This window comes from Eriocheir sinensis, chromosome 47, assembly GCF_024679095.1.
Source record: "Eriocheir sinensis breed Jianghai 21 chromosome 47, ASM2467909v1, whole genome shotgun sequence".
NCBI lineage: Eukaryota > Metazoa > Arthropoda > Malacostraca > Decapoda > Varunidae > Eriocheir > Eriocheir sinensis.
Genome location: NC_066555.1, coordinates 7,540,339 through 7,568,043, shown reverse-complemented (window position 1 = coordinate 7,568,043; position 27,705 = coordinate 7,540,339). Strand labels below are relative to the sequence as shown.

The 27,705-nt window shown below is 45.7% G+C and overlaps 1 protein-coding gene and 1 long non-coding RNA gene across 2 annotated transcripts in view; one reads left to right on the top strand and one right to left on the bottom strand.

The window, feature by feature from the left end:
- The window catches only part of LOC126981350 (uncharacterized), a 108,618-nt gene that overhangs the window by 48,177 nt on the left and 32,736 nt on the right, over positions 1 to 27,705 (bottom strand). The window contains exon 2 of the long non-coding RNA XR_007733906.1: positions 19,578 to 19,628. This is a non-coding gene — a long non-coding RNA (uncharacterized LOC126981350). The remainder of the gene's footprint in view (positions 1 to 19,577; positions 19,629 to 27,705) is intronic.
- The window catches only part of LOC126981349 (zinc finger protein 628-like), a 40,313-nt gene that overhangs the window by 12,274 nt on the left and 334 nt on the right, over positions 1 to 27,705 (top strand). Inside the window, exons 2-3 of the mRNA XM_050832364.1 lie at positions 24,518 to 26,998; positions 27,547 to 27,705. The exon at positions 27,547 to 27,705 is cut by the window's right edge and continues 334 nt beyond it. Coding sequence (XP_050688321.1) covers positions 24,518 to 26,998; positions 27,547 to 27,705 — 2,640 coding nt within the window. The remainder of the gene's footprint in view (positions 1 to 24,517; positions 26,999 to 27,546) is intronic.

Genomic DNA, 27,705 nt, shown 5'->3' with positions numbered 1-27,705 from the left:
TATTTACCTAGTTGTATTTACCTAGTTGTAGTTTTACAGGGCCTGGGCTTACGCTCGTGTGGTCCCGTCTCCGTATCTAAAATTATCCAACTTTTCCTGTGTGTGTGTGTGTGTGTGTGTGTGTGTGTGTGTGTGTGTGTGTGTGTGTGTGTGTTTTACGAAATGCAGACATGTGGTAAAAAGTTGACGCTAATGATGAAAGAGAGAATAACAAGAACACTTAGAGGAGGAAGGAGGGTACAAAGGAAGAATAAACAATAAGGCAGAGAGAAAAAGTGACCAAAGAATGTGGAAAGGAAATGACGCAACGGAAGATTTCACATATAATCACTCCTATGCACACACACACACACACACACACACACACACACACACACACACACACACACACACACACACACACACACACACACACACAACCACACACACAAACGCTATCCCCCCCCCACACACACACAAACGCTATCCCCCCACACACACACACAAACGCTACCCCCCCCCCACACACACACAAACGCTACCCCCCCCCACAAACGCTACCCCCCCACACACACAAATCCCTTCCCCCTTATCTTCCCCTCACACGCACATTATTATTTATATTTTCCTTTAAATTTTCAATCATATTATTTTGTTCATTTGTCTCTTTCATTTCCATTCATCTTCCTTTGACGTATATTTTCAGCTCTAGGGCTGCCTGGTACTTCATGCACTAAACCGTTTATTATTATTATTATTATTACACACACACACACACACACACACACACACACACACACACACACACACACACGTAGGGATGACTAAGGGGTCAGCCCGTAGCACAAATATTCGTGTCAGGCCTTCAATCGGTGTATCCTTCAAAATGTTTCCGCTGTGGCCGCCCTCCGAGGTTCCTTCCCCCGCCGCCACAATTACCAGCAACAGCACCACCATAACAACAACAACAGCAACAACATTAACAATAACAACAACTCTCGCCGCCATAATAACGTCCGCTATCGCCACCACAAATTCGATGGAGAGACACACCGCTTCCTTTTTGCACGATTCTCTCTCTCTCTCTCTCTCTCTCTCTCTCTCTCTCTCTCTCTCTCTCTCTCTCTCTCTCTCTCTCTCTCCTCCTTCGAGAAAGTTTAACACGGATGAATGAAGACAAATTATTTTCGTCTTTGTTTCTTGATCGACAAACGTTCTGAAAGTAATGTTCACGCCACTGCACGTGTTTTTTTTTACATTTTCGCTCTTCTCTTTTAACCCGGTAGCAGCGATGGGCCAAATTTGTGGCTTTACCGTGTAGCAGCGATGGGCCAAATTTGTGGCTTTACCGTGTAGCAGCGATGGGCCAAATTTGTGGCTTTACCGTGTAGCAGCGACGGGCCAAATTTCTGCCATGATATAAACCTCCCAAGATAGATGATGCATAAACTGATCACATATGCGTTGATATATATTATGAAATGGTTTGTGTGAGTGATGATTCTTTCTCATTATATTGCTTAGAGGAACCTTTAACCTAACCTAACCTAACCTAACCTAAGAAACATGACCCCGCAGCTACCGGGTTAAGCAATGAATACAATACATCTTTTCCTTTTTTTCTAGATGTTGTAGATGTGTATTATTCAACAGTTGATCACCACTTTCATCTTGAGAATGTATATGGAAAAGGGCAGGGAGCGTAACAACAATATGTATCTTGCTTACACTGACCTGACGAAGGCATTGGATTCCCCCAGACCGGACGGCACCTTTAACATGTATGAAGGAAATGAGGATGACCGTGTGGAAGGGGTGTGCTTGTTAACGCAGATGACAGCCTGACTGAGCAATAGCAGATAATAATTAGAGGAAGCAAGTTTTCATATAAATGTTCAAAGGACTGAAATGCTAACGTTGACATAATTAATTTTTTTTACAACAAAGGAGACAGCTCAAGGGCACAAAAAAAGGAAACAATAATATAAATAAGCCCGCTACTCGCTGCTCCAATAAAAAGAATCAAAAGATGTGGCCGAAAGAGAGGTCAATTTCGGGAGGAGAGGTGTCCTGATATAGGAGTATGTGCCTTACGTCCTATTTGAAAAGAACAAAATCCGGGAAAATAAAAAAAACACAAGAATTGGATGTTATGGTGCCGGAATTGATGTTTACGGTTCTGATGGCTCGACATGAACACTACGAGATGAAAATGTTGATCAATAATATAAAGAACAGCTACAATTGCACATGGTGAGATACGAACAATTACTGGAGAGGGATTAGTCAAGAGCAAAATAGAGAAAACACAAGGAAGGTGGTTTGGACATTTTGACAGGATGGAAGGAGAAAGCATTGCAAAGAAACCAGAATGTTCAAGATCTCATTGTTGACCAAGGAAAACATAAAAGGACGCAGCAGAAGAAACTCTATGGAGGATCAGACTTGGCGAATTGGAAAAGTCAGAAAGGTCAAGAAAGGTCGCGGAGGCTGAGCGCGGGACCCACGACAGTTCATGAGGCGTCAAGACCTCCGCGAGTGTGTCTCAACAGTTCACCCTGACTCGCGACTTCCTGCTTGAAGGGCAAAAGCAGGCATTATGTTTTTGGAGGGATCTACTTAGTCTTTTTGCATGCGGATGATGCGATTAGCGGGTAGGAGGAAGAAGGAGGAGGTAGAGGAGGAGGAGGAGGAGGAGGTAGAGGAGGAAGAGGAGGAGGAGGAGGAATAGGAGGAGAAGAAGAAGAAGGAGGAGGAAGGAGAGAAGAAGGAAGAAGAAGAAGAAGAAGAAGGAGGAGGAGGAGGAGGAGGATGTCTGCGCCCCGCCCCGCCCTTTTGCCACCTAGAGGATACGAAACACTTGTCTGCCTCTCCTCCGCCCTTCCTGTCTCCCTCCACGCCTGCTGCCGCTTCCCACGACACTCACGAAGGGGAAGGCGCTCCTGAAGGCCCCTTCCCTCCATCGCCTCCTCCTTATCGTTCTGTTCATCTACGGCCTGAGACTTCCATATATGACCGTTGTTTCTGCATTGTCAAGATTATCAAGCTATTGTTTGTTTTTGTCTTTGGTGCTTAGGGTCATATTGTTAAGTCTTCCGGCACCCAAGTACATATATTTAACAAGCCTTTCGTGGAATTCGTGCCAATCGCAGCGGACGGGTTAAACTATGTACCAAGTAGTCTATCTATATATCTGTCTGTCTGCTTATCGGTGCCTGTTTGTCTATCTGTGTCTGTCTCTTTCCTCACTATGTTTATCGATTAACCTGAAACATTTGGTGTGTTCATATTACGTTTTCAGGCTACACTTTCACAAACTTGTAAGGTCTTTTCCCAAACATTGGCTCCAACGATAAGAATGTAGAGGCCGTAACCGCAGCGGAATGAATATGAATACGTATGAAAGCACGTGTGTTTGTTATAATGCGCGCTCCTGTGTATATAAGAACTTTTTTGCGTCAGAGAGGTGAAGGTTGTCGAAATTTACTTCCCGAGAGACCACTTCCTTTGTGAACTCTTCGTGGGCCGGAATAACCTCCCTCGAGCTCTCTCTGTGTCTTCGTGTCAAGGATGCAGCGGCGTGGCGGGCAGCATGGCTCACACGAGAGAAAGTCAGAGAGTAATGCCACTGTAAACATCTGCCTGCTGCAACAACTGGTTCTCGCGGCCCATGGCACAGTAGGGTCGCGATGGAAAAGATCTGGGTAGGTATTGTCAGATGCTCCCACCCCTCAAACCAACTATTTCCAAAGGCCAAAAAGGAGGTTAATCGAGTTCTAATGAGTGTTCTTTTAGGTTCACGGTACAGAAGAAGGCTCAGACTACCACCAGGGTCATAAAAGTACCCCTGGAAATGCCCTAAACTCCCTCGAAAGCCTAGTAAATTACGTGTTCTTGGGCGCAGACATGTTTAAAATTATGGCCGAAACATACTCATATTTTTTGACAGGCCTCCTCTCCTCAGACGGGGCGGGAGGACCAGGAGGGGTGTGGGTGGATGAAGAGGAGGGGGGTGGTTGGGTGACTCACGGGTGTCGAGGCGGGACTTAACGACAAAACACACACACACACACACACACACACACACACACACACACACACACACTTTCAAGAGGAGGGTATCAGAACACCTCTCCTCCCGAAATTGACCTCTCTTTTTGGCCACTCCTTTGACCTCTATTCAGGAGCAGTAAGTAGCGGGCTTTTTTTTATATATATATTTTTTTCTTTACGACCTTGAACTGTCTCCTTTGCTGTAAAACACACACACACACACACACACACACACACACACACACACACACACACACACACACACACACACACACACACACACACACACACTCTCAGCAGTCATTATATCCCAATTGATGAATGGTTAGCGTTGTGTCATCACGGCCGGAACTGTCCTTTGACGCACAAGCGGTGGCAGTAGTTAACATGTACTGCCGGCAAGGAAAATAATGGTTATTTTTTTATATTAACAGAGGAACACAAATTAAATCAGGAGAGCTTATAAAATGTGTTTAACCAACGCTTTGTATAAACATCCAGCGGCTTTGAGTAATAGAATAACGTGTAAATCTAGGCTGGAATTACAAGACACTTTGCCATATCACAGCAACTATTTCTAAAGGTCAAAGAGGGGGTCAATCGGGTTCTAATAACTGTTTCTTTAGGTTCAGGGTACAGAAGAAGGGTCACACTACCACCAGGGTCATAAAACTACCCCTGGAAATGCCCACAACTCCTAGGAAAGCCTTGTCAAATATGTGTTTCTTCAGGTTCACGGTACAGAAGAAGGGTCAGACTACCACCAGGGTCATAAAACTACCCCTGGAAATGCCCACAACTCCTAGGAAAGCCTTGTCAAATATGTGTTTCTTCAGGTTCACGGTACAGAAGAAGACTCACACTACCACCAGGGTCATAAAACTACCCCTGGAAATGCCCACAACTCCTACGAAAGCCTTGTCAAATATGTGTTTCTTCAGGTTCACGGTACAGGAGAAGACTCACACTACCACCAGGGTCATAAAACTACCCCTGGAAATGCCCACAACTCCTAGGAAAGCCTTGTCAAATATGTGTTTCTTCAGGTTCACGGTACAGGAGAAGACTCACACTACCACCAGGGTCATAAAACTACCCCTGGAAATGCCCACAACTCCTACGAAAGCCTTGTCAAATATGTGTTCTTGGGCGGCGAAATGTCTTATGATACGACCCCAAATCTTCCGAGCTCCGCCAACTCAAGGAATAAAGGTGACCGCTGAGAATGGTCTACTCGTCGCGTACGTTGACGCCTCTTGAAATGAAGCCCAGTATACTGTTTGGTAATTCTTGGTCGGGGTGCACCAGTTCCTCGGACGGAGATCAGAGCTTATTTGGGCGTCTAAGGGCCAGTTCGACAGTCCAACCCAAACCAAACTATATTCTCCTCAATGATCCGTTATTTCCACTCAAAACCAGGTACTAATAAAGAGATTTCCTGATGTGTGGTTTTCTAAAATTTCCTCCTTTCTCTATCAACGCCAAACAAGGAATTTTCGTCGTATTTTGTGTTTGGTTGGGGAGCTTACAAACTTCCTGTATTGGACTGTAAAACTGGCCCTAAATCTCTCTCTCACACCTTGACCTGCTGCGGGGAGTAGCGTATAAAGAAATAAGTACATGGATACCTCGACTACATCTTAATCTAATCCTACACTAAAGACACCAGGTGAGTATAGGATTAAATAACATAGCCACGTGCCTTCCCTACAGTAGAGCACACCTTCGCCCCTTGCATTATCTATCTATTTAAAGGTTGTAAGTAAACATAGTAAGGCAGAATGGAGTTATTTGCCTGACACTGAACTCCATCTGCCATTTCCCCGCCCCAGTCATAGAGCCGATTTCACAGTCCAACACAGTGTCTTCGTAACAGCCCGAACCAAACTATAGAATCCCACACAGTCGAAAATGGTGAGGTCTTCGATGCCACGCTAAATACACAAGACTTTTTCTGTATAGTTTCATCAAACTTGTGAACTTAAATACAAACACCAGACACTATACAAGGAAATTTCGAAGGCTCTGGTATTGGTTTGGGAGCTTACTAACCCATCATGGGGAACTGTGAAACTGGCCCACACAGCCGGTCAGTTCGCAGTAAAATCCACTAACATTTAGATCTATTCGAACATGGTCTGCCGCTTTTTTTTGTGTGTGTGTAAATTATAAACAAGAGTAGACTTAACCCCACTCCATTTTCTGCCTGGTAATGACTACACACTCTGACTTACTATTAACCTGATTGCCTTTAGGAATATTCGCTTGAATTTCCTGCATTAAGACTGAGAAGTAACCGTATGGCTCCTTCAACTCATTCCCTCATTAAAAGCAACACATGTTTATTTCCTGTTCATACAAATTCCCATGTCCTCCTCCTCCTTTTCCTCCCCTTTTCTTTTCCCTGCTTTTTGTCTTATTATTATTATTATTATTATTATTATTATTATTATTATTATTATTATTATTATTATTATTATTATTATTATTATATTCTTCTACTTCTACTACTACTACTACTACTACTACTACTACTACTACTACTATTACTACTACTACAACAACAACTACTATTACTACTACTACTACTACTACTACTACTACTACTACTACAACAACTACTACTACTACTACTACTACTACTACAAAAACAATTACTACTACCACTGCTATCACTATTACTACTACTACTACTACTACTACTACTACAAAAACAACTACTACTACTACTACTGCTATCACTACTACTACTACTACTCTACTACTACTACTAATAATAATAATAATAATATTTCTACTACTATTTCTACTACTACTACTACTGCTATTCGTTCCTCTACTCTCCCCCCCGCCTCGCCGCTGCCACTCCTTCCTGCCGGGCAATCGTATCACACAGAGCCACACCAGCGACACCCGGGAGCCACGCCGGCACTCCTGCCACGCCCCGCCACGGCCAGGTATTGTTCTTCCTTGACGCTGTACGCCTCGCGCTGTGCCAGTACACGTAACGGTGACTCTATGGAAAGTTTCCCGAAGTGAACAGATACAACAATTCGGATCAGTTAAAGAGTTTATGAGGGCTGGTTAATCGATCATTCTCTTTGATGACATCCTCCAGAAGAAGAAATAAAGGAAATTAAGGATGCCATTATGTACAACTAGATTTGTTTACATTCATATTTCATAGATGACGTTATAGGAAGGTACAGTATACCTTCCCGTTCAGTATATCAGCTAATCCCGGAGCAGTCGGTAAACAACAGTTATCTCCAAAGAGGCTGTTCTCTTAAATTTCCTGGAAGATCATAGCACTGCAGGAGGCACTGTGTAAAGATGAAAATATTGGCAACGATTCAGTATCCGTGATTGAACTGACTTTTCTCACACACGCAAATATAATCTATTAACAGTGTCTGAAGCTGTTGTTGAAATGGATCTGCACCGAAGACCAAAACAAGTGTGATATTTCTACTCAGGCTTCAGGAGCAGCGGACTGTCCTTAGCGCTGGCGGCTCCGGAGCCCCAGGTTACCGACCCCTTTGTGGCCGCCGCCGCGATGATTCAGCACCGGGGCGGTTGTTTGTGTTTACTATGGTGGAAACAAGCAGTTATATACCTTACGTCGTGAAGACCGTAGGGGTGTGCGTAGCCTGGAGGTGTATTACACACACACACACACACACACACACACACACACACACACACACACACACATACATACATACATACATACATACATACATTCTCTCTCTCTCTCTATATATATATATATATATATATATATATATATATATATATATATATATATATATATATATATATATATATATATATTGTAAAGGAGCCCATCAGTCCTACAAGATGGGAGAAGCGAACAAAGGCGCAGCCCTGCGCGACATAACCACGCGTTAGATAACGTTGGAAAAATACACAATGCTTTTTGCTTCCTCGGGGAGGATCGCTCGCGAGTGTTCCATTGTTTCAAAAATGACTCCCATTACCGCGCCCTGACAAGATTCTGCCTTTTGTGCCGGCCACCACCTGCCTTTATCTAATGAGTCCTCACCTGCAAGCGGGTGAAAGTATCCCACCAGCCTACCTGGCGCGCGGGCCCTGCGCCACCTGCCTCCTAATGGCCGCTTGCTGCCACCACGGAAAGTGAAAGTAAGTGTGTATGCGTATGTGTGTGCGTGTGCGGAGGCGCCCTGCCCGCCCCCAGGGACCTGCCCTCCTGGATGACGGTAGTTACTCCCCCTTATCAACACGGCGAGGCTGTCTTAGAGACGTGACAATGTCATGAAACAGGTTCTCTCTCTCTCTCTCTCTCTCTTCCCCCCCCGGCAGGTGTGGGCGTCAAGGTGGAAAGTAAGACAGAGTTCATCGTCCACGCAGTAATCACACACACACACAGGCAGGTGCCCGCAAAGACTCATGCGGCCGTTCGCCCCGCCAGTGACCAAGGGCAAGGTCTGCCCTTGGTCACTGCTCCTGTTATAGTTTGCCGCCGCTGTTGCTGCTATTGAAGTTCTTTCTGTTGATGTTCTTATTATTGCTCTTGCTGTTTTTGTTGCTCCCGTTGTTCATAATGCGTAAGTCCTAGTAGTTGCAGTTGTTGTATATTATATCAAGAGCAACGCCAAAACGGACTCGACAATTTGGTTTCACTATAGTGACGATCAATACCAAGAAGTGTACGTGCGGGGGATGATGGGCGGCAGTCACAGCAGCAGAGAGATAACCCAGAAATTGTACAAGTCAGGACAGGCAGAGGCAGCGTTGTCAAATTATCGTACTCATCGCATTGCCTTTTCGTAGTTTCTAACATAAACTATTGCGAAAATGAGAGAAAACCATCACTATTTAACATTTTCAGCAACAACTTTAATTTTCGATCGTTGCTTGTAAAGGTACGAGAGTTTTAGGCCTGGAAATGATGAAAATACGATGTTCACAGTACGACAATTTGGCATCGCTGGGCAGAGGACCATGCAGGCGGAGAGATAGAACTACAGCCTTTGGAGGGCCAGGATGGAACACACTAACATCAGGGTGGCGGAAAACGTTGGGATAGAGTTTCGTCTTGAAGTGGTCCATTAACGCTTGTCATTCACTCTTCATTTCTGACAGGTATTTGCATATGTTCATCCGTCTATGAGATATATATATTTTTTAATGAATAATGTCATGAACCGAAGTTGATGTTGTCCAAGGGTAGAATATTTTGATTTGGTTTCCGTACTTTTTGACAGGTATGACGTGTGCTCACAAAAGAAAAAGAAAAGGTGAAAATAAATATATCTTTGACCTAGCGGGGCGGCGGTGTGGTAATGGACAGTCAGGCACACGCAAGGATGTTAGTTATGGGTTCCGGCGGCTGTCCTGTGTGAAGGTAGTCTATATCTTTGACCTAGCGGGGCGGTGTGGTAATGGACAGTCACGCACACGCAAGGATGTTAGTTATGTGTTACGGAGGCTGTCCTGTGAAGGTAGTCTATATCTTTGACCTAGCGGGGCGGTGTGGTAATGGACAGTCAGGCACACGCAAGGATGTTAGTTATGGGTTCCGGCGGCTGTCCTGTGTGAAGGTAGTCTATATCTTTGACCTAGCGGGGCGGTGTGGTAAAGGACAGTCAGGCACACGCAAGGATGTTAGTTATGGGTTCCGGCGGCTGTCCTGTGTGAAGGTAGTCTATATCTTTGACCTAGCGGGGCGGTGTGGTAAAGGACAGTCAGGCACACGCAAGGATGTTAGTTATGGGTTCCGGAGGTTGGCTGTCCTGTGTGAAGGCAGTCGTGTGCACGGCCGTCACCGCCACGCACCAACACTGCCGCCGTAGACACGTGGCGAGCGACTGAAAGCTTCTTATGTTGCCTGCATGCGTCATCCCTCAAACAGACGCGAGTGAGGAAAAATACACATTCCCCCACAATGAACGGTGGATATAGAAGCCTACTTATCCCATGACGCACTCGTATTACAAGGCCACAACGAGAGATAAGAGAGAAAAAATGCAAGAGTGCTTCAAAATACCTTAACTTTTGTCATAACCTCAACAAGCGTGAGTTGTGCTTTGGCTCGGCCTCCGTAAAAGGCAAAGAATACAAACGACTCGTCATGATTCCGATAGTCGTGTCTGGGAGGATAGGAGTGAGTGGCGAGGCGTCCAGGTGGATTACCCTCCTCAATGACTCTTTCACTCGCACCGAATCACCCTCTTCATACACAACGAGGCAAGGGTGACAGGGGGTGGAGGAGCCTTCAGTGGGCGGCCGCGTGTTGGAAGGAAGGAATCTGACGTGAGAATTTTACGCGGAAGGAGGTAAAGAAATGGTTCACATTGTCCGATTTCTTGGTTGTTTTGTCACGGCGCACCTCGGGACCCCCACGACCCCGCGACCCTATGCACCCTTTTGTCTCCTTGTCTGCCTGTCGGTCCCGTCGCTGAGTGCCCGCGGGGGTGACGGGTGACGCTGGGCCGGGACTTAACACCTCGTTACTGATTGTGTGTGTATGGGGGGGTGTATGTGTGTGTGTGTGGGGGGGGGGGGGGGTGAGAGAGAGAGAGAGAGAGAGAGAGAGAGAGAGAGAGAGAGAGAGAGAGAGAGAGAGATCAAAAAAAGTTGAAGTGAGATATTTGGAAGGAAACATACAGCTTACCAAGAAGAAGAAAAAGAAGAACAAGAACAAGAACAAAAACAAAAACAAGAACAAGGAAGAAAAAAAGAAAAGAAAAATAGAATAATGAGAAAAGGAAAGAGGAAGAATAAGAGGAAGAATGAGAAGAATACGAAGAGGAGCAAGTAGTAGTAGTAGTAGTAGTAGTAGTAGTAGTAGTAGTAGTAGTAGTAGTAAACGCAGCATAAATAAAAGAATCAAAAGGACAATAACAACCACAAAGAAAAAGCAAAACAGCAACAGTCGAAACAGGAAACGTAAAACAATAAGAAAAAAGATCGAAAAAGCAAAAAAAGAAAAGACAGCTGTATGATAACAATGCGCGTGGCTTCAGTAAAAAAAAAAAAAAGTGTAGAAATAACCAAAAAAAATCATGTGGCGTTTGAAACAGAGAGGAAAAGACTGGAAAAGATAAAGAAAGTTCCAGCCAACAGACCTCCAATCAACACCACCCACCCCTGAGCCCCCCCTTCCCAGCTTTCCGGCAGGTGGCAATGGTTCCGGTTTTTGTACGCTCTGATTTTTTCTTACAGTGATTCCTTTCGACATTCAAGGCTCCGGATCTCCCTCTCGTGGCGCGCGACGAAGCGGCCGTCACCCAGGGTCACCTCCTAGCTATCTCGACTCGGAAATAGTGTTCAGTGTTTTTTGGGGTGTGCATTGTTTCTGTTTTTGTCCGTGGGAGGAAGGTGTGCAATTAGGCGAGGGTGGTTGAGTAACTCGTCTTTTGAGAGGCAAAGTTCAAGAGCTGCGGGGTCTCGTGGTGTTGTTTTAAGTGTCTGTTTTCTTCCTATTTTATCATTTAATACATTTTCTTCCTTTTGTGACTGTTGTGTTTTCCAGCGTGAAGATTATAGGTTATTCTCCCCTTCGTTTTCTTCCTGTTCCTATCTCTTCCTATTCCTGTTATAAGTATTTTTCTTCCTATTTTATCATTTAATACATTTTCTTTCTTTTGTGACTGTTGTGTTTTCCAACGTGAAGATTATAGGTTATTCTCCCCTTCGTTTTCTTCCTATTGTATCATTTTATATATTTCTCGGTACTTTTCTTTGCCATCGGTTGTTTTCCAGTAAGATCATCATTGGTTATTTTCCTTTTCCTTTCACAAGTCCTTCTATATTTCTTTTAACTCTATATTAATTTTAGGTTTCTGCTTCTCTCATATCCAATCCATCAATAAGACTAGATAAATTCATGGACAGCGATATTAGGTGGGGTTAGATACACGGGAGCTTAGGGTCAAAGGAGCTGCCTCGTACAGGCCTACCGGCCTCTTGCAGACTCCTGCGTTCTTATGTTCTTATGTTCTTATGTTCTTATATCTTTAACCCGGTAGCAACGACGGGCCAAATTTGTGGCTCTACCGTGTACCAATGACGGGCCACATTTTTTCCATGATATAAGCCCCAAAAAAATAGATGATGCATAAACTGATCACTAATGCGTTGATACATATTATGAAAAAGTTTGCGTGAGTGATGATTTTTTTTTCTCATTAATTCGCTTAGAGGGGCCTTTAAGAAACATGATCCCCGCAGCTACCGGGTTAAATCTATCGCTTCTTGCTTCATCACGTCCGCCTTTTAACTGCATCTATTAGTTTTTTTTATCGCCCCGCTGGTCACGTCACTTACAATGCTACACTGTCACTCGGCGGCCTCGGTTTGTCCTGTACTGACTGGTATCTAATAGTTTTCAGTGTGTCTCGGTCTGGTATCTAATAGTGTTCAGTGTGTCTCGGTCTGGTATCTAATAGTGTTCAGTGTGTCTCGGTGTGGTATCTAATAGTGTTCAGTGTGTCTCGGTCTGGTATCTAATAGTGTTCAGTGTGTCTCGGTGTGGTATTTAATAGTGTTCAGTGTGTCTCGGTCTGGTATTTAATAGTGTTCAGTGTGTCTCGGTCTGGTATTTAATAGTGTTCAGTGTGTCTCGGTCTGGTATTTAATAGTGTTCAGTGTGTCTCGGTCTGGTATCTAATAGTGTTCAATGTGTCTCGGCCTGGTATATAAGAGTGTTCAGTGTGTCTCGGTGTGGTATTTAATAGTGTTCAGTGTGTCTCGGTGTGGTATTTAATAGTGTTCAGTGTGTCTCGGTGTGGTATTTAATAGTGTTCAGTGTGTCTCGGTGTGGTATTTAATAGTGTTCAGTGTGTCTCGGTGTGGTATCTAATAGTGTTCAGTGTGTCTCGGTCTGGTATCTAATAGTGTTCAGTGTGTCTCGGTCTGGTATTTAATAGTGTTCAGTGTGTCTCGGTCTGGTGTATAATAGTGTTCAGTGTGTCTCGGTCTGGTGTATAATAGTGTTCAGTGTGTCTCGGTCTGGTGTATAATAGTGTTCAGTGTGTCTCGGTCTGGTGTATAATAGTGTTCAGTGTGTCTCGGTGTGGTATATAAGAGTGTTCAGTGTGTCTCGGTGTGGCATCCAGTAGTGTTCAGTGTGTCTCGGTTCACCACGAATTTATCGCTCCTCATTTTTTCTACTTTTTTTGTGTGTTTTTCTCGGCACGTGGCCCGACTCTTTCCACTTTCACTCCAATACGGTATGTGCAGTTTCCTTTCCTTCAAAACACTGATTCACTTCTTTTTATTTTAACGCCAATACAATATTTATAAGTTTGTTTTCTTTGTAACATGGAGTCATTTTTTACTTTCACTCCAATACCGTGTGCTCAGTTTTCTTACCTTCATAACACTGATTCTCTTGCCTCCCCAAAATGACACTATAAGGGGTACATTTACTCATTTCTGCGTTTTGAAATTTTACATCTCTCGAAAACGATTGAACTTCCTTCCTCACATCAAACTTACACGCCCTCATGACACTGCTGTTGAATAAGGACACAGAAGACCTTTTTGCTATTCCATATGAGAGAGAGAGAGAGAGAGAGAGAGAGAGAGAGAGAGAGAGAGAGAGAGAGAGAGAGAGAGAGAGAGAGAGAGAGAGAGAGAGAGAGAGAGAAAGTGGAAAAAAAGAAAAAGAAAAGAAAAGAAAACGCAAAGATGTAAAGAAAAGAGAAGAAAAAAGAAACAAATAGGGAGGAGAAAAGACGAGACGATGAAGAAAAGCGAGGACAGGAAAAAAAAGAGACGAGACGAAACGAAAAGAAAGAAACAATAAAAAGAAACAGAATAAAAAAACGAAAACAAATAAAAGTAAGCGACGAAAATGAGACAGAAATGAAAGTGGAAATAAAACCTGCCCGCCAGAAGGTAGCAGGTGCCCGTCCCTCTCCTGGCCACGTGCTAGCCTTGAGGGGGGAGGCAGCAGGCAAGCACACAACTGACCACTCCAAGGCTCATATTCTTAAACATCCCGACGTCCAAGCATGCATATATGACAAAGCTTTCGTAGGAGATTTAGGCATTTCCAGGGGTAGTTTTATGACCCTGGTGGTAGTTTGACCCTTCTTAAGTACCATGAACCTAATAAAAACACTCGCTAGAACCCGACTGATTTCCGTTTTGACACTTGGTGGTAGTTTGACCCTTCTTAAGTACCATGAACCTAATAAAAACACTCGCTAGAACCCGACTGATTTCCGTTTTGACACTTGGTGGTAATTTGACCCTTCTTCTGTACCATGAACCTAAAAAATAAAACTCGCTAGAACCCGACTGACCTCCTTTTTGACATTTGGGAATAGTTGCTATGAGAGGATGAACCGTCTAGGAAAACCGACCTTATACTGTCGTTCTCTCCTCCCCACACTCCTACTGACTCTCCTTCTCCATCTGTACCTCCTCCACTAACCCATATCTCTTCTTACTTAATAACAATAACTTAACAATAAAACATGTGACGGGTGGGGAGAAGAGACGTTTACATTCACCTAACCACTCCTACTGACTCTCCTTCCCCGTCTGTATTTCCTCCACTAACCCATTTCTCTTCTTACTCTACCTTTGCTTAACAATAAATAATGTGACAGGTGAGGAGAAGACACGTTTACATTCACCTAACACTCCTATTTTCTTTCCTTAACCCACTTCCTCTTCTCCTTGATTGAGAAAAAAATAGCCGGTCAGGGGAAGAGACTAGTGTGCTGAGAGCGTCACTGACCTCGAAGGCAGGTGAATGATGAGGGGTGAATGGGGAAAGTGAGAGGGAGGAGAGAGCTGGATATTAATGATTATGAATGGGTGATTGGAGGAAGAGATGATGATGAGCCAGTGAATAAGGCAATGATGGCGGGGGTTAGGGGAAGAAGGAGTATCGGAAGACAAAGAATAAGATGGAGAGATGTGATAAAGTGAGACATGATATACAAGATGATACAACAGTTAGAAGCAGGTGGCGAAAGATACCTCGAGCGGCCGACCCTGCAATGCAGTGGGATTAAGGTCGTATGAAGAAGAAGAAGAAGACTGGAGGTCGTGAGTGGGTCATATACTTCGAAAATTGCGCAACGGTTGCAATCGCCACTCTCTACTGACTTTGCAAGGGTTAGGACGGACTGGCTGAGGCGGCAATATAGAGCTAGACTTGGATGTTTGCTAAGACTACTCGTACAAAGAATTGGAGTGGGTGGGCTGTAACATGGGGCAGGGTTCGGATTAGAGACTGGACTTAGATGGTTTGCTAAAGTTATTTGTGCAATGGATTGGAGTGAGTGGGCTGTAACATGGGGCAGGGTTCAGGTTACAGACTGTACTCGGGTAGTTTACTAAGACTGTACAATGGATAGCGGTGGATGGGAGAGGGAAAGTTGGAAAGTTTCGTTTAGTCGGCGCAACATCTGTGGTCATATGCCGGAGAGAGACAGAAGGGAAAGGAATTATAGGAGAAGGGAACAGATCCGATTAATACCTGGTACCCATTCACTGCTGGGTGGACAGGGGCATAGGGTATCGGAAAAGCCGCCTAAATTTTTCCACTCCACCCGGAAATCGAACCCAGGCTCTTTCGATTGTGAGCCGAGTGTGCTAACCACTGCACCACGAAGCCCCCGATGGGAGAGGGAGGGGTCAGGTCAGGTGCGGGTGGTGGTGGCTATAATTGCTGTATTACAAACCCTTACAACCACCCCCCTCCGCAAACACCCTCACCACCCCATCACCAGCCAATCACGTCCTGGGGTCAAGTCCACACTCTCAGACCTAATGCATGGGAGGCGCGACACAGTACGCTTTGAAAAGTCTGAACAGAGGTTGGGTGCCGATCAGAAGCTGAGGCTGAGAGACTAATATCCAAAAGTTATAAAATAGCACTTTTCTTAGATAACAAATGAGGACAATATCACGAGATTCCACTGATTTCATCCATTTGGGTAGGCGGTGGCTGAGTGGTAGCGTGCTGGGCCCACATTCACCGCGTGATGGACGACGCGGGTTCGAATCCCCACGCTACCACTTCGGATTTTTCAGTCACCGCCGAGTGGCTTAAAACTACCCACATGCTGTCCTGAAGACCACCCATCAACCCGGACTCTAGAGGAAACCGTCCAAGTGAATCAAGAACGAGTTCCGGGGGGCAGCATGAGCCAAGAGAAGATGGCGCCACTATAAACACTCGTCTGCGCCATTGACGGGCTGGGGCCGACTACCATCCAGGCCCCTCAAGCAAGCCTACCGGCGCTATAGGCGTACACGTAAAAAAAAAAAAAATCTAAAGTAGGGACGGAGAAAAGTCTGCCAACCCATTAGTCCCATAAGTCACCATCCAAAATTGACCTTTCTTTTGGCCACTCTTCTCTGCTTTCTTTATAGGACCAGTGCTAGCGAGCTTATTTATCTATTTATTTATGCCCTTGAGCTGCTTCCTCTACTGTAAAAAAAAAAAAGTCGCTGATGTACCCGAAGGCAAAATGGACCCTGACACACCCCGGCCTGCTTGGTGCCTTTACTGTGTTCATTAACGGGTAGCACACACGGGCCCAAGGTTGTGCCCAGTTCCGCCTCCACACAATGCTTGTTACCGACAGTGTTTGTTTAGGACTGGGAGACTTGTTATCACTAGAGTGCAATATTTCTTAAACCTTTTCCCATTAGTGTTTGCTATCTCGGTAAAACCCACACACATTTTTCTTAATTATTTTCTGTGTTCTCTCTCTCTCTCTCTCTCTCTCTCTCTCTCTCTCTCTCTCTCTCTCTCTCTCTCTCTCTCTCCTCGGTAGAATATTCAATGCACCTTGTTAGTAATCCGCAAGGCTCGGTTCGAATCCAGACTGATGCAGCTGGTACATGGTCTGTGTATTTACGCACCCTCCCAAACCTGTTAGTCGATGAATGGGGTACCCGGGGAAAGGCGGGATGCTAAGCACAGGTAACAGGGCGGCAGGAATCGGAATTATGCACGGGATTAAGAGTAAAAACCTTCGGTCCGTAGCTAGTCAGATTCAGATTAGCACTGTGGCATAGTGCAGCTGAAGGGTCTTTCTTCTCTCTTTTTTCTTTCTGCTACAGTTGTTATTTATCACATCCCAGGCGTTCATAACTCTGCGGAGGGAACACTTCCTCCTCGCTCTTCACATAAGCCGAGAGGAGACGGGAAAAAGTGGCGTAGTCAGAGGATGAAGGTACAGTGATTATATTTCTGCTGTTTCAATAGAGACATGAAACATTTCCCCTCTCCACCAACTCGAAAAAAACAAGACACCAAAATGAACGGTAACTCACAGAATGCCCAGTCATCTCAGTGAAACCAAAAGTTGAATATTTGCTGCGTTTACTTTCATTTCATAACATGACAATAATGTTGCACAGAACACGCCGGACGTCTTAACGCCTTTCCATTGAGGCGGTTGGGTTTCCTCGAAAAGCAAACACCATTGAAGTTTTCTTTTCCCGCTGTGATATTTCTCTCACGGACCGTTACACTGCGGGCATTTTTTCTCACTGCGATGCTAAATATAGACTTTAAAAAATACTCCAATTACTCGGATTACGAAAAAAAAACTCGGATTACGAAAAAAAAACTCGGATTACGAAAAACAAACTCGGATTACGAAAAACAAACTCGGATTACGAAAAAAAATCGGATTACGAAAAACAAACTCGGATTAAGAAAAAAATACTCGAATTACGAAAAAAATGCTCGGATTACGAAAAAAATACTCGGATTACGAAAAAAATACTCGGATTACGAAAAAAATACTCGGATTACGAAAAAAATACTCGGATTACGAAAAAAATACTCGGATTACGAAAAAAATACTCGGATTACGAAAAAAATACTCGGATTACGAAAAAAATACTCGGATTACGAAAAAAAAACTCCGAGATCCAGGTGAGTGACACGATCGTACTGCCGTTGTTCCATTATTCACACAATTACCAGAATCCGCAATGAAATAACCGGATGACACATTACGGCTATTAAAATAAATGAATCCGTTGTTATGGCACGGTCTGTGTCCTCAAGACTTGACAAAGGATATGATTTACAATGTTTGGAGTTGTTACTGAACTCCGAGACTCATCCCAGCACGGTGACGGCGCAGCTGAGTGTCATCATCCACAGCAAAGACCCATTGAGCCATTCTCAACATTCCGGCGCCCAGGCTCACATGTTTATCAAGGCTTGCGTAGGAGCTTTGCGCAATTTCCTGGTAGTGTTATGAGCCTGAGGGTTGTCTGGCCCATTTTCTGTAACATAAACCTAAAATCATTCATGAGATCCCGACTAATCTCCCTTGTCACCTTTGCAAACAGTTGATGTGAGAGCCGAAAGCGTCTGACAATATGGGCATTTTTTTTTCTTACGTCCTGGCCTATAGCGCTGGACCTAGTGATCGGCCCGAGCCCGTTAAGGCGCAGGCAAGTGTTTCCAGTGGCGCCATCTATTCTTGGCCCATGCTGCCCCCCGGAGCTCATTCTTGAGTTCACTTCGACAGTTCTTCTAGAGTCCGGGTGATCTTCAGAACAGCATGTGGGTAGTCTTAGAAAAAAATCCCAGGATGTAGCGGCGGATTCGAACCCGCATCATGCAGAACGCGGCGAACGCGGGATCGACACGCTAACCACTCAGCCACCACCTCCCACGTACCAAATGACTTTCAGACGTCGCTTAGACAAAAATGCGGGGCATCTTTTTGTTTTAGCGGAGAAAGAGGGGCATCAGGCGTCGGTATACAAAGAAAAACACCAGAAAATCATCTTTTTACTCTCCCTCTGTTTTTTCTCTCTTTTTATTGAAGAATCAAGTTGCACGTTTTCGTTTCCGTGAGACTGTTCAATCCGTAACATGTGAAAAAGAAAACTCATGGCTCAAAGGTTGTTATAATGTCACTCGGAGGTACCAGTTCAGATCTGTGCCTGTCTATTCCTTTTTTTCTCTTTTTCTTGTTATTTTTGTTTCTGCTCGAGGCTCCCGGTGCGTGGTGGTCGCCGACAAAACAGTGAGCGGGCCAGGCACCCTCTCCCGCAGTCTTCTTTTTCTTCCCTCCGCTAATATTCACTTTTTTTTTCTTCTTTTTTTATGTGTACACCTCTAGCGCCGGTAGGCTCTTCTTGAGGGGCCTAGATGGTAGTCGGTCCCAGCCCGTCATGGCGCAGGCAAGTGTTTATAGTGGCGCCATCTTCTCTTGTCTGTACTTGTCTTGGCAGTTGCGATGTTGTGGTATTACTTTTATGCCACACACACACACACACACACACACACACACACACACACACACACACACACACACACACACACACTGATGCACACGTTTGAATGGGTGATTTCCCGTTCATGATGCAGACTCCATGTGTACAGCTATCACCAGGGTCACAAAGTACCCAATGAAAATACCAACAACAACATTTTTTCTTTCAGACATACAAGGACTTCCGCTTCACTGTCCTAATATACAATTCACTTCCTCCTCCTCCTCCTCCTCCTCCTCCTCCTCCTCTATAAAGTAAAGTAACACCCCTGCGGTACTCACGTGATCTTGACATGTGGTGGCTGTGTCCGCGGCTGAACAGCGGTGGACTTCCTGAAAATATAAAAAAAATAACTGTATGACACTCGCTGACCTTCTCCTTTGTGGCCTTGTCGTGAGAGCCGAAAGAATTTGAGCTCCTCCCGAAATTGACCTCTCTTTCGGCCACCTCTTTGGATTCTTTTTGGGAGCAGCGAGTAGCGGGCTTCTTTTTTATTATTGTTTACCTTTTTGTGCCCTTGAGCTGTCTCTTTTGTTGTAAAAAAAAAAAAAATACGGGCTTATGAATCGAGCTGTCCAATGTCTGAGTCCTGTTTGTTTGTTTTCTTTTTGTTTTCCAATGTCTCTTTTGATTTTTTTTTTTAGCTTATTATCCAATCAATTTCACGTGTATTGTTTCGTCTGTTACTCATACTATTTTCGTGTTACTCATAATATTTAATGCGTTACTCACACTATTTCATGTGTATTTCGGGTTACTCAAGCGGTTTCGTGAATTACTTGCACCATTTCGCGTGTTATTCATATCCTATTTAATGCGTAACTCATCATACTATTAAGTGATACTTATAGTGCTTTTTCATGTGTTACTCATACCATTGCGTGTTACTCATACCACTGCGTGTTACTCATACCATTGCGAGTTACTCATACCACTGCGTGTTACTCATACCACTGCGAGTTACTCATACCATTGCGTGTTACTCATACCATTGCGAGTTACTCATACCATTGCGTGTTACTCATACCACTGCGAGTTACTCATACCACTGCGTGTTACTCATACCATTGCGAGTTACTCATACCACTGCGTGTTACTCATACCACTGCGTGTTACTCATACCATTGCGAGTTACTCATACCACTGCGAGTTACTCATACCATTGCGTGTTACTCATACCATTGCGAGTTACTCATACCACTGCGTGTTACTCATACCACTGCGTGTTACTCATACCATTGCGAGTTACTCATACCACTGCGTGTTACTCATACCACTGCGTGTTACTCATACCATTGCGTGTTACTCATACCATTGCGAGTTACTCATACCATTGCGTGTTACTCATACCATTGCGAGTTACTCATACCATTGCGAGTTACTCATACCATTGCGAGTTACTCATACCACTGCGAGTTACTCATACCATTGCGTGTTACTCATACCATTGCGTGTTACTCATACCATTGCGAGTTACTCATACCACTGCGAGTTATTCATACCATTGCGTGTTACTCATACCATTGCATGTTACTCATACCATTGCGAGTTACTCATACCACTGCGAGTTACTCATACCATTGCGTGTTACTCATACCATTGCATGTTACTCATACCACTGCGTGTTACTCATACCACTGCGTGTTACTCATACCATTGCGTGTTACTCATACCATTGCATGTTACTCATACCACTGCGTGTTACTCATACCACTGCGTGTTACTCATACCACTGCATGTTACTCATACCATTGCGTGTTACTCATACCATTGCGTGTTACTCATACCACTGCGTGTTACTCATACCACTGCGTGTTACTCATACCACTGCGTGTTACTCATACCACTGCGTGTTACTCATACCATTGCGAGTTACTCATACCATTGCGTGTTACTCATACCACTGCGTGTTACTCATACCACTGCGTGTTACTCATACCACTGCGTGTTACTCATACCACTGCGTGTTACTCATACCACTGCGTGTTACTCATACCATTGCGTGTTACTCATACCACTGCGTGTTACTCATACCACTGCGTGTTACTCATGCCATTGCGAGTTACTCATACCATTGCGTGTTACTCATACCACTGCGTGTTACTCATACCATTGCGTGTTACTCATACCATTGCGTGTTACTCATACCATTGCGTGTTACTCATACCACTGCGTGTTACTCATACCACTGCGTGTTACTCATACCATTGCGAGTTACTCATACCACTGCGTGTTACTCATACCATTGCGTGTTACTCATACCATTGCGTGTTACTCATACCATTGCGAGTTACTCATACCATTGCGTGTTACTCATATTATCGACACCCTCAGCCAAGCACAGTGAGGGGAGGAAGGGGATCGGGCTGCATAAAATGAGCGGGTCAATCATTAATGACTCTCCACTTTCACAAGACGATTCAATCCTTCTTTTACTGGTCTCGGTTTGCTGCCCCGCTGGAGATTATCACACGTCCAATGTCCAATGTCTAAGTTCTGTTTTTATTTTCCAGTGTCTTCTCCCATAGGTGTTTTTTTTCCTAATTACGCAAACTATTTCACGTGTTGCGCATACTATTTCATGTGTTACTCGCTACTTACTCATTCACTCGGTCATTCAATCAATCACAGTGAGGGGAGGGAAGTGATCGGGACTACAGACAATGAGAGCGGGTCGGTCTTCACTCACTTCACTTTCACAAGACGATCCGTTCCGCCTCATCGACTTGGCGAAAGATTTGTGGGGGTCATGAACTTCCCCGCCAACCTGCTGTTACGGATTGCTCCCCTCCTACGTTTCAATTACCGCGGGAAGAGAGGCATGTGGGGCTTGCATCCTTGCGGTTTCCTGCGGTCATTGATTTGTTGCGAAGAGGTTAGAGGGTCGCATTAGTGTGTCTGGGTGGCAAAGGTTATGAGACGGATGAGGAAAAGAGATCTGGGTTAGCGGTGCGGGTTTTATGGCGTCCTTGAGCACCTTTTTTTTTCTTCTTGTGGTAGAGGAAAAGAAAAAAAAAGAGGAAAACGGAGAGAATCTGGACGGCGTGTAAAAGAAAGGAAAGAAAAGTTAGAACGTGTTGGAAAGAATGCTGATGAGAATGTAATCATATAGGCTACCTTGTGACGTTGAGACAATGCTTATGCTATTTACCTTACTGTGTGTGTGTGTGTGTGTGTGTGTGTGTGTGTGTGTGTGTGTTACATCGTATAGTAAACAAGTACCCACGTTATTCGCTTTCACTAACTCGAGTAACCAGTAACTTGAAAATCATTCGTAAGGTGAACGCCCAAGTAGGCATTATCTCTCTCTCTCTCTCTCTCTCTCTCTCTCTCTCTCTCTCTCTCTCTCTCTCTCTCTCTCTCTCTCTCTCTCTCTCTCTCTCTCTCTCTCTCTCTCTCTCTCTCTCTCTCTCTCTCTCTCTCCCCCCCCCCACACACACACACACCCTTCCTGTTCTAATTGCCAAGGGTGCTCGACGCTCCAGCCAGGAAGAGAAATTTCCTCAGGTGTCTAATTGAACTCACCGTCGGCCGATTACCTGGATTTCACCCGTAACTCGATACCTGGCTGGAACCTTTAATCTCCGTGGATTGTGTTCACGGCGGTTGCGTTCTGAGTGTGCCACATACATCGCCAGTTACAGTCTTCGTGTGGTTCCGGGCTCATTGTGTCTCCGTCCATGCATTCGTTCAAGAATTTTGAGGTGCTGGAGGATATGATGAGAAAAAAATAACCGGTGTAATATTTCCCAGACACCTTTATAGTAATAGTAGTGGTAGTAGTAGTAGTAGTAGTAGTAGTAGTAGTAGTAGTAGTAGTAGTAGTAGTAGTAGTAGTAGGAGTGACTTGAGTAGGGAAGGAAAGGGGGATCTAGACGTAATAGATGATAGGTGATTTAGTGTCAGGTAGTATTAGTGATATGGTTGGATGCCATAGTCATTAGCGAACAGAGTTGGGGCTAATGACCTCCAAGCTATGGAGCCCTCCATGATTATGTGTCGGGAAAATAAACATGGGTGGAGGTATCATTTATGTAGCAGTAGAAAAAAAAAAGTAGTAGTAGTAGTAGTAGTAGTAGTAGTAGTAGCAGTAGTAGTGGTATGGTAGTGGTGGGGCGCGGTGCACGGGACTAATATGCGTATTTATGAGACGGCAAGGGAGTGAGAGAGTAAGGCGCGGTAACACATGTAGTGGCGGGGGTGAGAGCGACGGTTGTGCTGGAGGCGGCGGGCGTGAAGGTCCTAATCAGGAGTCACTAACCATTAGTGTGCGTGGTGCCACCAATTACCTGCCCTCAGCGCTGTGCACCTGTGGCTTCTTTGTGCTCTAATCTTCGCACCTGCCACGCCGTGCCTGTCTCCTGCAGGCGTCCTCAGGCACGCCTCTGACGCGCCTCGGGCTCACGACAAACCAACACTGGTGTATACTTGCTACTTGTGGCCATGAACTAACGCTCACACTTCGCATATTCAGTAATGATTATTTATTTAAGCTTTGATTGTGTTCGTGTTAACATGCAAAGAGCCACATTAATCATGGCGAAGTAATCCTGTTGTTTTTCCTCTTACATCTGTCGACTTTTCGCATCCCCTTCCCTCTGCCTGCACCTTCGAGTGTCGTGTTGTCTCCCTCAACCTCCATCTCTCCCTTCGTCACCATTCACTGCTCTCTGCCAGGCAGGGCTTCCCTCCCTCCCTCTGCCAACCCTTTTATCCTCTACACTGTTCCCATTCCCATACATCCAAACAATTACCCTCAAACATCAAAAGATTTTGTGCCTCCTAAGACCGTATTTTATTCCTTCATTCCTTCACTAATGAGATACAACAGTTTTGGAAAAGAATATAGTTTACAGGAATTATTTTGTAGCTTTCTGGAGAATGAATGTTGCGAAATCAAAAAGCATGAAAGAGAGGAAGCATTTAACAGGTCGTTAAATAAGAACAAAACGTCAAAAGCTTCATTTCACAATAGTCGTATGATCCTATCGTCTCGGGGGCTTTCTAACGCCGCACAACTTGAGAAGGTCAGTGTCTGTTGCATAACCACTTCCTGCCTTCTAGTGATTTATCCAGCGTAAGGTCCTGAATGCAACAAAAACGTGCCACCTGTGGGAAGAACGCAAGAATGATTGCATGTCTGGCCAAATGACGTGGGCTGCGTTAGGGGCGGGTCTCGCCGCGACGGCTGCTCTCTATAACTGTTCTGCTTTCTTTCCAGGTGCAGACGGAGGCCAACGAGTTGAAGTGTGATGTTTGCGGGAGGGAGTTCGACCGACGGTCACGCCTTGAAGCCCACTACAAGACCCACACCGGAGAGCGCCCCTTCTCGTGTCCCTTCTGTGGAAAAACTTTCGCCTCCAAGGGCAACTGCAACACTCATATGCGAGTCCACACCCGCGAGCGGCCGTACCACTGCCCTCATTGCGAGAAGCGATTTTCCCAGCACGGCCAGCTTGTTATCCACATAAGACGACACACTGGGGAGAAACCGTACGTATGCTCGCACTGCAACAAAGGCTTTACCTGCTCAAAGGTGCTGAAGATCCACGTGAGGACCCACACGGGTGAGAAGCCATTCCAGTGTGAACACTGCCAGAAAGGGTTCGCCGCCTACGCCAACCTTGTTGTTCACAGGCGAATCCACACGCGGGAGCGGCCTTATGTTTGTCACTTGTGCGGAAGAGCCTTTGAACACTCAGGAAACCTGAGTCGTCACGTCCGCGTACACCGCGCGGAGAGCGGCGTGCGATGTATACCCTGCGGACAGGTGTTCTCGTGTGACAAGGACCTCATCTCCCACACGAGCCAACACCATCCTAACGAGCACACCCGCGACGAAGATGTTGATGTGGAGGGCCCTATGGCACCCGGGGTCACCACCATCAATATGCAAGACTTGGAGCCTTTCCAGCCACCCACCGCACTTCAACCAGAGCCACCGCAACAAAGTGAGCCCCAGTTCACCGTCCTCACTCCTCTTGTTCTTCCTGCTACTCCTGTTTCAAGTTCACAAACGGAGACCATCCCGACGTCCATGGCGCAGCCAGTGGCACCAGAGGAGGGTCCGGCGGACACAAGTTCTTGCATTACCGTGAGTGACTGCGAGGATTCTGGGCTGGAGTCTGGCGGCAGTGTGGGATATGCTACTTCCCCTGATCAGGCGTATGATCGCATTACGCACCAATCACCTGAAACTAATAACAGAATGGAAGAACAACCGGCAAGGCATACAGAACACAAGGTATTGACAAATTCAAAGTCTGCTCCACTTACTCGGGACGCTGCGAAGGAATCTCAGGTCACCACGTTACCGTCTGAACCGCCGACCACTGCTGCTCCGACTTTCAGAATGCCTCCCAAGAAGCAGCAGTATCTTGGCACGCGCTCCCCACTCAATGCACTGAGGACAGCGTTATCCTCGCAGCCTTCCCAGCCGCAGGAGGCGCCCGTCCCTGTCATCTCATCGGCCGGCCAGCATTTAACTATCACGACGCCCCCGACAATCACACTCCCGTCTGAGACGGGACTCAAACGAGAGACCAACGGACCCAACTCGCCTCACCTTAACTTGCACCAACTGTCCCTCAACCACCAGACTGGCAGCGCCCTCACCCCGGCTGGCTTGGGGGCAGATGCATACCCCCAGCCGCAGCAACATCAACCCGGAGGCGACCATCACCCGGAGGAGTCTCCCAGGGATGCGTGTCCTACAGTGGCATACAGGCCTCCCCTTCCCGGCCACTACACTTCCAGTGGCGCTGATGTAGATCCCCTGGACCTTTCTCAGACTCCTTTTAGTCACAGAAATTTTGTTCCGGCGGACACAAAACCACTGAACCTTTCCCAGAGGCTCGGGGGAGGTCCTGCCGCGTCTGTCCAGTCATGTGTTGAAGGTTACGCTGCCTCTCAGCCACCCTCGTCCCCCCATCACCTGCTCGTCCCCGCCCCTATCTACCCGCCCCCGCCCACCCTGCCCTCAATTCCCATGCAAAGGACGAACTTACTTAGGAGGAAGTCCGAAGATATTGCTCACGCAGACTCAAAGAAAAACAAAACTCGAAAAATGGCTCCTCCTCCCCTGATACCTATTCACGCCTCGGAGGAGGAGGGAGAGTCTACCCACCAGGCACCTCCCCCACCCCCACCCCCACCCCCACCTCCACCGCCCCAACCACAGTCATTACACTCCACCCAACAACCACATCATTTTTACGCTCCACCAACAGTGTCGGTTGCTCCCCACCCTTGCCCCAACCCCCCGCACCCACACGGCCACCACCCGCCACTTCCCTACCCCCCCATCTCGGTGGTGCACACTCCCGTCCCCACAAAGACAGTCTCCAGTAGTCAGCCCCACATCCCAAGCAGCTGCCCTTCCATACCTTTCCTGGGGAAGCCTTCTCCGGTACCTCTCCTCCCTCGATCGAAGGTGGAGGACATGGAAGTAATCGTGGAGGAAAACATCCCTAGGGAAAAATTCCTCCCGTGCCCCCAGAAGATGAAGGTGGGCGTGGGAGTACCGACGACGCCCTCGCCTTTGGACAGCATCCGAGAAAACATCCAGAGGTCTCTGTGGTCCCTTATGCCGGGAGAGCATGAAGCGGAGGCATTCAAGAGGAAAGTGGAAACAGCGCTGGTGGCGCTGGTCGGCGAGGCGCCCATGAAGCAGCTCGGCTACCCTGAGAAGACTGCCGAACAGGTAAGACTTCTTCTCCATGTCAGGGGCGAGGAAAAAGTTTCCCGGGAAAAATACACAAAACACACGATCAGTTTTCCAGTTCGTCAGCATCTATTCACGGAGCGGATTGGGAGTAATAAAAAAATAATGATAATAATAGTAATAATAATAATAATAATAATAATAATAATAATAATAATAATAATAATAATAATAATAATAATAATAATAATAATAATAATAATAATAATAATAATAATAATAAAAAAAATATATATATATATATATATATATATATATATATATATATATATATATATATATATATATAGAAAAAGAGAGAGAGAGAGAGAGAGAGAGAGAGAGAGAGAGAGAGAGAGAGAGAGAGAGAGAGAGAGACACACACACACACACACACACACACACACACACACACACACACACACACACACACAAAGTTTTAAAATAAAAAATAACGCATCAAGCGTATGGAGTGAGTGAGTGTGGTGCGTGGATGTGGTGACCATGTATTGTGCGAGTCACTGTCACGTGGTTTGTTCGCGTTGCAGGTCCTCATCACCATCCTGGACATGGCGAGGAAGAGCCCGTGCGCCGACGTGCGGGTGGACGAACTGCAGCGCCTCAAGGTCAACATGCGCAAGTTCCTTGAGTACGGCTTCCCCTCGGCCTCCAGTTGGGAGGAGCTGGGCTGGAGCGGCCGCTCCATC